Here is a 14,417-nt window from a genome sequence, read left to right on the forward strand (position 1 = left end):
AAAGAGCCTTATTTAAAAGCAGTTCACATTCTGCCTAATAAAGATTAAAAGCAAGACTAAAAACTCTCGCAAGTAATGTACTTGCATACCAAACCACAGCTATAAATATAGAAATACAGAAATATCCAGCACCCAAGAAGGTAAAATTCACATTTGATGTCCAGTAAAAAATTACCAGACATATAAAGGAGACAAATATAACCTATAATGAGGAGTAAAATCAACTGAAACCAACCCAGAAAAGACATACACAATAGAATTAGTAGACAAGGACATGAAAACACTTATTATAATGGTATTTCATATGTTCAAGAAGCTAGAATAAAGACAAAACATATTTAGCAGATACATGGAAAGTACTGAAAAAACAAACCCATATCAAACTTCTAGTAGTGAAAACTAGAATGTCTGAAACTAAAAATGCAATGAATGAAAATAGTACCAGAAGACAAGACTAATATAACTTGAAGATACAGCAATAGTAATAATCTAAAATGAAACAAAGTAAGAAAAAAACTGAAAAAAATAAATAAATAAACATTATCAGTGAGCTGTCCCATAACTTAAAGTGGCCTAATACATGCTTAATTGCAATCTTCAAAGGCAAAGTAGTGTCAGTGGGTAGGAGGGGTGGAAACGAAACAGTTTGAAGAAAAAAATAGAGAAAAGCCACAATTATAATTGAAGACTTCAACTTTCCTTTCGGCGAGTAGAAAGAAAACAAAGATGTAGAAGACTGGGACATTATTAATTAACTTGACTTTATTGATAGTTATGGCACAGTCCAGCCAAAACCACCAGAATACACATTCTTTTCAAGAGTTCAAATGGAACATTCACCACAAAGGACCATATTCGCGACTTTAAAACAAGCCTAAATAAATACAAAAGCATTTAGGACTTATGAACCAGAAGACTGAATATGCACATATACGAACATGAGAATCATTCTCTCACATATAAAACTTTTATAGATAGTAAAGATACAGTTAATTAGGTAGATTTGAATGCTGAATCACTTACATTTCCTGAAGGTAGAGCTACAAATTAATTTTTTTAATTCACTAACCTACCCCCACCTTACCTCACTTACTCTTTCAGGCCTTACCACCTACTTTACTTATACCCTATACATGTTACTCAGACCAAATGGCTCTCATAAACAATCTCAGTATATGTGGGTTGCTAAGTCTATGACCATTCGCCAATGTTTTGCATTCCTTGGTGCTTACACAGTTTTGACATCTATATGCAGTCCAGGTGAAGGAAAACAGAAACAGTTTGTAAGTTAATGTGTCAGAGGTCAGAGAACATATAATAATATATATGATAGGAAAAGTATAATATGTACAAAAAAGAAAAATATTAATGTTTTAAAGATCATTTACTTATATTCTGATCAAATTTTCCCTGAAAGGCAGATAGGATAAAAATGACTATGTAGGATTAAAATCAGAAAAAGCCATGGTCAAATGAACTTTCAGATACTGGACCTAGATACAGATTATGTAGCACTAACGTGAAATTTATTGTACAGTAGCTAGACACATGTAATCCTCCTCAGAAGACTTATTTTTAATAATTACTAAATGATAAATATTTGACTTTTAAAAAATCTCTGTTCTTTGGTAATAAGCCCTATAAAAAATTATGAATAGGTGGGTTTGGTGGCTCATGCCTGTAATCCTAGCACTTTAAGAGGCTGCAGTGGGAGGCTCTCCTGAGCTCAGGAGTTCAAGACCACCCTGGGCAACATGGTGAAACCCTGTCTCTACTAAAATATAAAAAATTAGCTGGGCACGGTGGCGCATGCCTGTAGTCCCAGCTACTCGGGAGGCTGTGGCATAAGAATCACTTGAGCCCCAGAGGCAGAGGTTGTGCCACTGCACTCCAGCTTGGGCTACAGAGTGAGGCTAACCTCTCAAAAAACAAACAAATATAAAAGAATTATGAATGAACTTCATACCTAAAATTTTGTATTTGATTTTTTAAAAACTGGTTTGTCTGGAGTATTTAATTCCATGCTCCAGACAAACCAACTACTAAAAACACATAAAACTGTGAACAAAATCTGTCACTTGCTTCATTAGTTTCTCATTTTTTAGACCTACTGAACTATTAATTCTATTTCAAAGTTTACTCAGAAATGTGAGTTTATGAGGAACAAACACATGAGGCAATACTGTCACTGGCCAACTCCTCAAATCAACAATACATTTTATTTTGAGTCATGATAACCTTGTGTCATGCAATTCCAATGATATTTTGGAAATAAATCTTAAATCATTGGCTTTATCAAGAAAACAAATAGCTCTAAAATTCTTCTGAAAAACAGCTTTACCCAAATGGAATAAGTACAAAGACCAGAGCCAAAAAATATCCAATTTATAAATTACAGAAACTCTCAATTGTACTTAAATCCAATATTCACTGACCTATTGTTCCTATCTTCTGCATATGCTGCCAATTTCCAAAACTAGGAAACTTTTCTTCATTTCATCTTTTAAAATTATACATGTTTAACATAATTTTTATTTATAGGACAAAGCTTCACCAAGATGATATCTATTTTTATTTATAGAGTGTACTTTCCTGGAATTTTGTATTTATAAAACTTTTCTTTCATGGATTCATGAAATGAGTCTTTTGCTGATTTGTTAATTACACATTAACAAGTAAAGAACATTCCATTTTTTTTCAGGTATCTTAATTTTCTGTAGAAATACACCTCTTCCTTTATAAAAATTAAAAGAAACCATTATTATTATTTTGAGACGGAGTCTCTGTTGCCCAGGCTGGAGTGCAGTGGTGCAATTTTGGCTCACTGCAATCTCCATTTCCTGGGTTCAGGCAATTTTTCTGCCTCAACCTCCCCAGTAGCTGGGACTACAGGCATGTGCCACCATGTCCGGCTAATTTTTTTGTGTTTTTAGTAGAGACGAGGTTTTACCATTTGGCCAGACTGGTCTCGAACTCCTGACCTCGTCATCTGCCCACCTCAGCCTCCCAAAGTGCTGGGATTACAGGCCTGAGCCACTGCGCCCAGCCAGGAACCATTATTTCTGATTTGCTAAAATATATAAGAAGGAAAGTGACTGTTTGTTTTATCTTAGTATTAAAATGCTTGGAATCAAAGTTTTGGTTATCCAAGAATTACATATTAATTACTCTATGAAAATACGGTCATTCAGCACTCAAAGTGTGGCAACCTCAATTATTCAGAAAGCCTCAATCCTAAAAGTAAGCTTTAAAGATTTCCACCAACAAAATTCTCTTCTTAAATATGTACAAGATGAACCTTCCTCAAATTTTCACCCAAACAATTAATTGTGAGTAAAAATAAGAAAGCAAGCTGTAAGAGAAAAATAAACCCATTATAGCAAGAAAAAAAATGGCAGCTGTCAGTAGAGAGGAGAAAGAACTATCAAAATACATAGAAGATCTGGAGATACACACTGAAGCATCTATAAATGAAAGGATACATCTGAGATTTTCTCAAAATAATCCAGGGCTGAGAAGAATCAAATGCGGGGATGAATGAGACAAGTCTGTTCATGTGTTGATATTATGCAAACCAGGCAATAAACAGAGAGGATTTATCACAGTATTCTACTTTTGCATATGCTTGAAAACGTCAATATTAAAAAAAGTAAAACAATAAAAACAAATATGGAATTATTGTAAACCAGTTGCTCCTGAAGATTACCAATAAGTTTATGAGCCATTTCTTAATGGCCAAATTCAAAGGCCCTTTTCTTTTCTCATCTTATATAATCTCTCCATATAATGACTGCATCACACCTTTGCTTAATCTCTGTTGTCTCTTATTTCCCAAACTTTCTGACTCCTTTCTTCTCAATCTCCTTAGGTGTTTCTTCTTTCTTTGCCTGCCTCCAAAGTTTGGAGACCCCTAAAGTTCTTGTCTTTTCAAACTTTATGGACAATTACACGGCTTTAACTACACACATATGCCAATGACCCTTTCCACTCCCATCTTTCAGGGGTAATAGAAGTATATTTCCAATACCATACTTTGAATTATAATCACCACTTAGGTAAATAAGAGATTCCGCAAATTCTACTGCATCCTCTTGTTAGCTGCAGATGAGCAGTTTCAACTTTGCTTGATCTGCCCATTTAGATCTCCTACTAGCACTTCAAATTCTAAATATCCAAAACCCAATTCATAAACTTTCTCCAGTCTTCCCTACCAAAAGCCATAGCTCTCTTTGAAACTATCTTATTTCTGCTAATGGTACCCAATTAACCAGGTCTCAAAGTCACATCTCTCTGGGCTTCCTCCTTCTCCACCTCCTTTCAATTCTACTCCTTCCTATTTCTACTGCTACAAGCCCCTTTAGCTCTTACTACCTCTTTGCTTGGACTACTGCCAAGGCTTTCTAATTGGTTTTCCTTCCTCTGGTCTCTTCCAATTTCCATCCATTACATAGAGTTGCCAGATTAATATTCCTGAAAATAATCTCTAATGATATCATTCCCCTACTCAAAAAAATTTTAATGGATCCCCTCTGGCTAGTAAATAAGTTTAAATTCTCTAACCCGATAGTCAATACTCTCTATATCACCTAAGCACCAGTCGAACTCAGCTCCCAAGGCATTTTATTTATCCCTCTATGAAGGTACCTTTTTCTTTCTGCTAGCTACTACAGCTAATCTAAATTAGGTCTTACTTCCCTTCATCATGTCAGCTGTTGAGGGCAAGGGACCATAGCTTAATACCTTCCCATATAAAATAACACAGTAAGTAATGTTTGTGAAGGAAGAAAAGACTTCAGAATAAAAACAAATTAAATTTCAGCTATCAACATAGTTCAGTTATCATTCTGGCAGATGTAGTCTTTCCAGAATAAGTACATAAAATAAAATCTATTTATTACCTGTTATTACATTTACATCTGGGTACTGGTTTTCACACAGACCAACAGCTTTGCTATCTCTCTCAAAAGCATCTCGAAGTTCTTTCTTGACTGCTGCCGAACCACATAATCGATACAGGCCTACTACCTAGGAATAAAATTATGGCCACATTATGGTAAATTTGATAAAGGGAAAATATAAGTACATTATAAATCACATGAACATTGCAATCAAATATGTTCTGACGGGATTTAATTTAAAATACCTCAAATATACCTTTTAAAATCTCATTATATACTATGTTGACTAGTTTAATAAAAATATCCTATTCTTTTATTTAAATTCAAACAATACACTATGAGTTAGGTAATGCTGGCTACGTATCTTAAGCAAAACATAATCCCTTCTTTTCAGTTTTATATCCCCAATCAAGATCGCCACACCCCAACAATGTGTGCCCTTTCACATCTTTTGTTCTAGACTGAAGTAGTACAGCACAGACACTGAACAGGGATTTTGGAGTCATAAAGCCCCACTCCTTACTTCATGAATTTGGGCAAGTTATTTAATCTCTTTAAAACTCAGAGTTTCTTTTATCCTTAAAATAAGTATATAGTTGAAATATGGTCCTAGTATACTATTGATATAAAGCTTTTTAAGAAAAAAGATTCTCAGGAAGACACAGAAGCAAACCTAGGTTTTTTTTAAGTTGTCAGATTAATTGATTATAAAGTGATGGAGGAAATTTAAAATAATATATTAAACATAAAATAAAACCTCTACTTCAAAGTTTATATAAGATGCACAGACACTACCCATCCCACCAACCTACATTGAAAAGATTTGTTTTTAAACGCTCTTAGTTATACAGGTTCTAAAATATTAAGTCCTAAGATATTCACTATAAATTTACTGACAATAAATAAACATGATATCTGTAAAGAGAACATGCCCGATTAAGCTATCAAAGTTCTGTGAAAGAATAAACCTTCAAAAAAACTTAAGGAGAATAAGTGGTTGTCAGCCATACTTCTACATCTAAGACTATTTAGAAAGCTCAGTCACTTTGAATTGAAGGAAAAATTACGGAGAAAGAAACTACTTCAAGAGAGAAATAAAGTAAAAGTAATCCTCAAGAATTTGAACTAGGAATCACTGTAAAATGTAATAAATAATCTAGAGTAAGAAGTATACAAATGAAATTTCCAGGTTTACTTATGACACTAATCTCTTTTTACTCATTAAACAACTGATAGAATACACTATCTAGAAGGTGGGTCTCAATATGAGAAAGTGTCAATAATAGCTACAGGGAAATATTATCTAAAATATTTGAGATGATAAGCTATAGGTATTAACTGAAAGACAGTAAAGAACCTAAAACTATTTCCAAGAGATGATAATGCAAGGTGCTGCTACATTCAAAAGGATCAAGATAACATGGGAAACCAAGAAATATACTAGGAAAAAAATTCAAATTTCCTATTCTTACCACATTCATAATGCGTTCACATTAAGAATGGCATGAGTTATGCTGGTCACATCATCTCAAGAAGACACAGGAGAAATGCAGATGGTCCAGAAAAATAAAACTAAAATGTTAAACAGCTACCACAATAGAAGGAAATGCTACCACAATAGAAGAAACAAACTTGATTTTATAGCACTGCTAGTGTGAGCACATTCAAGTTTATAAAGTATCATAAAAACAATGTATCCCCGTTAACTTGAAAATATGATGAGCCTAGAACAACTTAAAAGAAGTACTATTTAACTAGTACACAATAAATTTATGGAATATTTTACCCCCAAAAGTTGAAATCACAAATACAATTTTTTAAAAGATGAATAAAGAAAGGAAGATCTAATACAGGTACTTCAAGGAAAAGATATTTTAGGATATATCCCTACTTTCAGATGCTGAGTTCTTGAATCAAACTCTTTAAGTACATGCTCAATGCCTCTATGAATGACAAGACCATGAGTATGATCTCCATAGTAATTTTTCCCATTGTAAGCAGGAGATGGGTAGTATAGCATTCAAAGCATTTGGAAGATGCAAAGACCCCTGCCACACACTATTTTTGTATCACTATCAAAGCCTATTTTCATGGTTACAAAAAAAAACAAGAATAATTACTAAAAGAGTAAACAAAATTTAAGCAGTATGCCAGTCTGTAAAATACAAGCACAATAAGCCTCTCTCTGTTGGGGGTCGAGGTAGGGCCCAAGTCATGGAAAGAAAGAAGCAGGGGAGACAAAACAAAAACATCTTTTAAAAGTACAGTTCTAAATAAAAATGAAAAGCATTGCTAAAAATGTTTTCTTGGCACTTAGAGTGATAACAGTCTTTACCTGCTGTTTCTAAATATTTCAGAAAATAGACTGTAAAAATACAGTGCCATTTGAGTTACTTATTTTAATATTCAACCATAAAAGTTTGTTTAATAATTAGCTTTTAAGTTTGCCTAATCTCTGAACCCTATACTCACTACCTGAAAAAAAAGATAAAGGAAAAAAACAATCTTAAGAAAGAAAAATAATTAACCAAAAGTTAGATTGGAAAAGTAAAGGCCTCACTCACACAAAGACAACATAAACTGGAGACAGAATCATGTATCTTGAGTTAGAAGTTTCATCCAACCCCACTGGGGGCCTGGAGAGGGGGAAGTTTCAATAGTTCAGATGTGTTCTTAGCTTCAGGAAGCTACTCCATCTCTTTTTTTTTTTGCAACAGACTCTCACTTATAGCACCCAGTCTGGAGTACATCTGGGCTCACTGCAACTTCCACCTCCTGGGTTCAAGTGATTCTCCTGCCTCAGCCTCTCGAGTAGCTGGGATTACAGGCATGAGCCACCATGCCACGCTAATTTTTGTATTTTTAGTAGAGATGGGTTTCACCATGTTGGCCAGGCTGGTCTCAAACCCCTGACCTCAGGTGATCTGCCCGCTTCAGCCTCTCAAAGTGCTGAGATTACAGGCATGAGCCACCATGCCTGGCCACTCCATCTATTTTTATAGATATAAGCAAGTAAGACCCACAGAGATTAAATGACTTGCCCAACATGACACAGCTAAGTAATAATGGAGGAGAAACCAGAATCCAGGTATTCTGCATCTTAATGCAAAAATTCCATTAACTTATACTGTTTCTATAGTTTCCATGTTAAGCCTAAGTTTATTAAATATTTCTGATTTTATATTTACTCTCATTGTCTTTTAACTTATCTTTTTAACCAATATTATAAATTCAGATAGTACTAAGGCAGAAATAACTCAATGTAATAATTTTTAATCTTAATATGTATCACAAAAATTAGTATAAACAATTACTTATACCTCAGATTAATATCCTTTGCCTATGTTATCAGATCTGACTTTTCCTTGGAATGACATTTTGAAGCAATCCTGATATTTAATTACAAGTCCCATGAAGCTCTATGTTGCAATATAAATTATGGAATCATTTAGCATGTTCTCAATAATTGATAACATGAGTCAAGTTATAAATTACACCCTAAAAGTAATGGAATAAAAATAAAGAATAGGAATGGTAAAATATCTAAATCTGATTTTTTTACATTACCTTTAATTCCTTCCCCCAAGACTTACAATCAATTAATCAATCAATAAAGGAGGTAGTAGAGAACCATAGTAAGATAATACCTGACAGCCTCTCTTTTCAATTTCCGTAATACATTTCTGTATCAGAAGTGGCACCATCAGTCCTAGATTTTCTTTCTCTACAACTTTTCGAATATCAACTCCAAATATTATTGGTTCTCGGTTTATATCTAGTCCATGAAGAGAATTCTCCCACTGTTCCATAAGGGTCACTTTCACATAAATAAGACCTCTAGGTTCAAGTTTGACAGCCAATTGATGAGTCTTTGTCACTCTAAATAAGGTGGGAAGAACAACAGTTCCATGACAACAAACTCGATTTTTTCTTGGAGTTGGTTCCCAACTGAATACTACTAGTTTCAAATGTTGTGCATTTTCAATTTCTATGTTGAAAGTGTGATCCATGTCTAAAAATGTTGTTCGACATGTGAGCAAAGCTGTTCTTGCTTTGTTTACTGAATCTACCTGAATTGCACAAAAGACATCTTTTGAATCTATCCGTGGTGGTTTTAAATCCTCAGCACCGTAGAAATGTACACTCATGAGCCCAGATATGTACTGTGAACACTTAGGTTGATCAGAAAAGCTATAATGCCTAAAAGCATCAATGTCTATTTCATTCTTGCTACAACTATTTGAAATTATTTCTTTTCCTTTTCCAAATTTGTTTTCAGATCCATGTTTGCTAGCTTTAGTTATAAGTTCAGGAGAGTCTCCATCACTGAGGTAACCACCTTTGCAGGAATACTTAGAACTCATAGAGTTTTTCTTCTGGTAGCTGTGCTGAGAAGATACACTGGTATCAAGATGGTATCGGCTTATAACATTCCTCTTAGCAGCCGTGGTTGTGTTTCCAGAGGGCAGAATATCAGTATGATAAATTTCTCGACAGTTATATTTAGACAAAGAAGGAATATCATCTGGACTGTTGATATAATTCAGTGTTCCCTTAACACTTAGCTTTCGGCTAAGTTCTGGCAACTTTTTCATTTTCACGGAAAGTTTCCTCACAGTTCGTGGAGATTTTATTTTATCTGGCAAAGACCAATTAACTGAACTGCCTTTTTTCACAGGGCTAGGATTTGGAGAAGATGGTCCTATAATTCCCAATTCAGTACTATTTGTAGCAGCCAGGATCCCAGAACCTTAAAAAAGAAAAAGAAAAATACATTATAAACCAATATGTTTTGATTTCTACTTTTATTCTTACTTTATAAGCCATCAACTAAACAAGCTCTCACATGGGCAAAAATTCTTCCCTTATTTCATTTCAATGGGGAGATTTCATTAGAAATTCGAGTCAACTTCATCACCATATTCAAGCAGACTACTGCATTATCCCAACTATTTAAAATTCAATTTTTCAAACTTCGTCTAACTATTCCTTATAGAAGAAGATCTAATAACCTCACATCAAAAGCTAATGTATGTAACACAACATTTCACAATTAAAATGAGAAGTGTTTATTCATTTTAAAAATCAATAAATGACCTTTAAAAAGTATTAATATTCTCCCTCCACCCCTATGTGTCCTAATGACAAATAAGTAGTTTCTTTATAGAGAAAAAAACTATTTTAAGTATGCCTACAGGGCTTTTCCAGTAAAGCTAATAGAAAATGGTGTGTTTGATAAACTGGATAAAGCATCCCCTTGTACTAAAATTATAGCACAATTCTATCAGCTTACAAGTCTAAAACATTCTAGAGTTAATCAGAGTCCTGCTTTAGTCTACAAACATTAATTTGTCTATTTTATCACAGCCTAGAAAAGCTATCCAGTATATTAAATTGCTTTAGATTTAATAAATTATCATATTTAAAATTTGACTCTTTTTACATATTATAAGTAAATAATTTTTACTGAAGTCCTTAACTAATTATTAAAATGAAATACATGATAGCAACTTCTACTGCAGATAAGATTGAATTTATGAAACCAAAATGCTTTGTTTTTATAAAACCCAAGAACCAAAATATTACCAAATTCCACAATTGCTTAAAATTAAACTACAACTCTACTAATCAAATCACATGCTATCTTTAAAAATAAGGTACAAAATAAAAATCTTTAAATATAAATTTATGAACTAGGCTAGAGTTGAGTGAAACTGGCATACTCCTTCAGCACCTAGAATAGTAACTGGTACATAATAGGAACTCAATATTTAGTGAATAAATGAATTAACTAACCAATTGTTAGTTGCCTTGTAAACTGTCAAACTTTGTAGAAAATACAATATAGAAATTTACAATAATAATTACCAGCCATAAACACCAAGTGATGATACTGGTAATTGATCTGAATGAAGCAAAAAATACTATGATGAAGATCACTGCAATAGCTCTGGAAACAATCTATTAACACTTAACATTAAGGAAACAGTCAAATAGATTAGGGTACATCAACCAGTTAAATACTGTACTACAATGCTTGAGAAACAATAATATTACTCTACATGTAGCAATGCAACATGAAGATACCAAGTGAAAATAGGAAAAACCAAAAATAAAGTCCACTATGATTGCAACTAGATAAAAGATACATATATATCATGGTGGCTCACTGTTATCCCATTACTTTGGGAGGCTGAGGCTGACAGGAGTTCAAGATCAGCATGGACAACATGGCAAAACCCCATGTCTACAAAAGATACAAAAAATTACCATGTGCAGTGGTGTGCTATAGTCCAGCTACTAGGGAAGCCGAGGTAGGAAGACTGCTTGAGCCAAGAAGGTCGAGTATTTCCCAGGCCAAGAAGCTACAGTGAGTTCTGATCGTGCCACTGCATTCCAGCCTGGGAAACACAGCAATACCCTGTCTTTTTTTTTTTTAAAAAAAAAAAAAAAAAAAAAAAAAAAGATACATATGTATCTGGATGTTAATAAGGAAAAAAAAAGTCATAATTGTGTTAAGATGAATTAGTTTTCGAATTCTCCAATCAAAAATTATTTTGAAATTCAACCATTTTCCTTGCCAATTTCTCAACAGCTTTCTGCCAATATTGCTAAGAAACAGATTACTTTAGGTAAGCTTTGTACCAAAATAAAACAACAAAAAAAGATGACTTCTAAACAAACCAACTGTCTAAATATTTCCTTTGGTCAATTTAGGATTTTTCCCCAAAAAAATTTTAATTATATATTATAATTACGTATTTTACAATATTAAATATTATAAATATTGTAATGATTTATGAGAAAGATGACAGTAAAAAAGCAGATAGTAAAAAAACCAGATATACTATATTTTTAAGTTGTGTTTTTAAAAAAATGTCTGTTAGTCTTCCCAGGTTTACAATTTGCCACAAATATTTTTTTTAAAAAAGTTTAAGGACAGTCACTAAAATCTAGGTGTGTGTCACATTAAGGACACCAGCTTTCTATCTTTGCTCTTATCCTTATACTCTCTTGCCTTCTCTGAACTATTCTATACACTTTGCTATCTGATACTATAGCCTTCCCTATCACCCCACCCTGATTGAAATCTATATTCCAAATTACTATTTTATATAGTATTTATTTCTATCCCTATCCAGATTACAAAAGCAGCACACATTTGCTCTGGAGAATTAGCCTACAATTAGAAATGCACAAAGAAAAAAATTTAATTACCTTCAATCTCAACACCCAGAAAAAAATAAAAACAAATAAACAAAAACCTTAACATTTCCAGTACAGCTTTCAGCTTTCTTTCAAAATTGCCATCATGCAGTACACATTGTTTTGGAACTTGCTTTTTCTCTTAATATATATTTACTCCACCTTCCTATGTCCCTGAGAAAAGGCTTCAAATGCAAGTAGTTTATTTGCAAAGTACAGAAACCTCAGTGACAGAGTTGAGAAAATTCAGGGGAAAATTCAAGCGGAATTACCAAGTCTATTATCACTATGGGCAACTGGAGCTTGACCTCATGAGAAAACTCTGAGAAACAACATAGAATATAAACTCAGAATTATTTCACCCAAGGGGTGAGGGAGCTGGGGTAGTTTGGTGGCTGGAAATAGGCTTCTCCCATTTAAACAGTAAGTAATAAAACCCAAGGGATATAAAACAAGGCACTGATAGTATCTCCTATACCCCACATCTTTAAATATTCTGCATCACTTGAAATTCTATAAATTAAAATGATTTGATATAAAATAGAACTGCTTTCTATTCTACATTTGATATTTGCAAGCAAATGTGCCTTATGTTCTGTTTCCTGGGTAGTATCTGGGACTAAAAGAAACCTATCAGAAGATTAAAGGCAATTTTTGCAGATCAAAAACTTTTGAATGTCAGCAATTTCAAATGGTCAGCCTAATATACATAAAACTTCATTCATTGCATTTTCAGTTCCGTAACTGCTGTAGCACCTATTTTCAAATGGGTCAACCTAATATACATAAAACTTCAATTACTTCATTTTTCAGTTCCATAACCTATTTGCAAGGTCCTTACTTCTACTTCTTATTTCTTTTTCACTTCTCTCTTTCCTTTGCTCATGAGGAAACTTAGGCATAAAAAACACAAACTAATCACCACTAGTACACTAAAAATAAAACTTTTCAGCTGCGGCCAGGCCAGGTGTGAATGAATGAGTCAATGAAGCAAAATAAGACTTACTTTTTCTTCAACTCCCTATGATTCCTTGCTTTCAACTAATAGAAAAGCAATTACTGTTTCAAAGGATCAATATATTAAAGCACAACGGATTATAAAATCAAGTCTGTGGCCAGGCACAATGGCTCATGCTTATAATCCCAGCACTTTGGGAGGCCAAGGGGGCAGATGGCTTGAGGTCAGGAATTCAAGACCAGCCTGGTCAACATGGCAAAACTCTGTCTCTACAAAAATTAGCTGGGCATGGTGGCAGGCACTTGTAGTCCTAGCTACTCAGGTTGCTGCGGTGGGAGGATCACTTGAGCCTGGAGGTCAAGACTGCGATCAGCCATGATTGTGCCACTGCACTCTAGCCTGGGTGACAGAGTGAGATCCCTTCTCAAAAAATTAAAATAAAAATCAAGTCTGTGATACTGTGATAGTAACAATCAAACCAGCATGTATGTTAAAATGTTTATAAACCTTTTTGAGTTTTATTTTCTTAAAAATATATTCACTTCACAAGAAAAAGTACATAAATGTAACAGACATCTTTTATATTTAGTTTTAGCTACTATCAAATAACTGAAAAATGGAAGAAGAAAGAAAAGACAGGTATATGATCATTTTTACCTGCAAAACGAGATTTCAACATGGGACTGTCCTCCACCATTATACCTTCTTGTGTCTTGTATCCTAGCCTTTGTTTGTACCGCTGCACAAATTCTGTGGAATGGACAGGATCTACAGGATTCATTCCATTTGACTGTGTGGTCTGAATATCACCTGTATGTTCCAAAGAGCACAGCGAGTCTTCAGTATACTGCTCTGCTTTCATAAGGTCACTGCCAGACAATATGCTCAAACTGACAGCAGGGAGCTTCAGAACAGCAGAGTTTGCCTCACCAAAACTCAAGGCGCTTGATATACAAAGGTCATCATCCTCAGGAATGGGGTTGTACCATATTTCTCCTTCATCATCTGCATCATTGTCCTCATTAAAATCTAAAGAACAGTTTTTCGATAATGAAGAGTTTGTAGTGTTACATACCATATGTGTACAGTACTCTTCAGATGATCTGAGGAAAGACTGTGATAGCTGATGTTTGGGTAGAGACACAGGTGAGATAGATAAATGACTTCTACCTTGGCATTTCTTATTTTCTTCTTCCAGATTAAGAGATCTCGGAGTACTCTGATATAGCCAATTGCGTTTCTTTGAAACAGTGATGCTGTTAAGTGGCTTGTGACCTCTGAATTCAATATTATCTTTCAGATCTTCAGATTCTCTTCTCTTCATTGAAGACCCATAGGCATTTTCAAATAAATCT

At 34.0% G+C, this 14,417-nt stretch overlaps 2 protein-coding genes across 4 annotated transcripts in view; one reads left to right on the plus strand and one right to left on the minus strand.

Moving 5' to 3' along the window:
- DNAI3 (dynein axonemal intermediate chain 3) overlaps window positions 1-14,417 on the plus strand; it is a 144,341-nt gene that overhangs the window by 118,059 nt on the left and 11,865 nt on the right. Inside the window, exon 23 of one of the 2 annotated variants that reach the window (XM_064372583.1) lies at window positions 13,652-13,819. The exons of the other annotated variant lie outside the window; for it this stretch is intronic. Within the exon in view, the coding sequence (XP_064228653.1) occupies window positions 13,652-13,657 (6 nt within the window). The 3' untranslated portion in view covers window positions 13,658-13,819. Of the gene's footprint in view, window positions 1-13,651; window positions 13,820-14,417 lie in introns of those variants that run through there. 2 annotated transcript variants of the gene reach the window in all.
- The window catches only part of SYDE2 (synapse defective Rho GTPase homolog 2), a 49,625-nt gene that overhangs the window by 18,603 nt on the left and 16,605 nt on the right, over window positions 1-14,417 (minus strand). For both annotated transcript variants that reach the window (XM_064372577.1, XM_064372578.1), the window contains exons 2-4: window positions 13,720-14,415; window positions 8,546-9,648; window positions 4,899-5,025 (exon numbers count right to left, since the gene is read on the minus strand). In XM_064372577.1, the coding sequence (XP_064228647.1) occupies window positions 4,899-5,025; window positions 8,546-9,648; window positions 13,720-14,415 (1,926 nt within the window). The remainder of the gene's footprint in view (window positions 1-4,898; window positions 5,026-8,545; window positions 9,649-13,719; window positions 14,416-14,417) is intronic.

This window comes from Aotus nancymaae, unplaced genomic scaffold, assembly GCF_030222135.1.
Source record: "Aotus nancymaae isolate 86718 unplaced genomic scaffold, 86718_ANA_hifiasm-v0.15.2.pri h1tg000007l, whole genome shotgun sequence".
Taxonomy (NCBI): Eukaryota; Metazoa; Chordata; class Mammalia; order Primates; family Aotidae; genus Aotus; species Aotus nancymaae.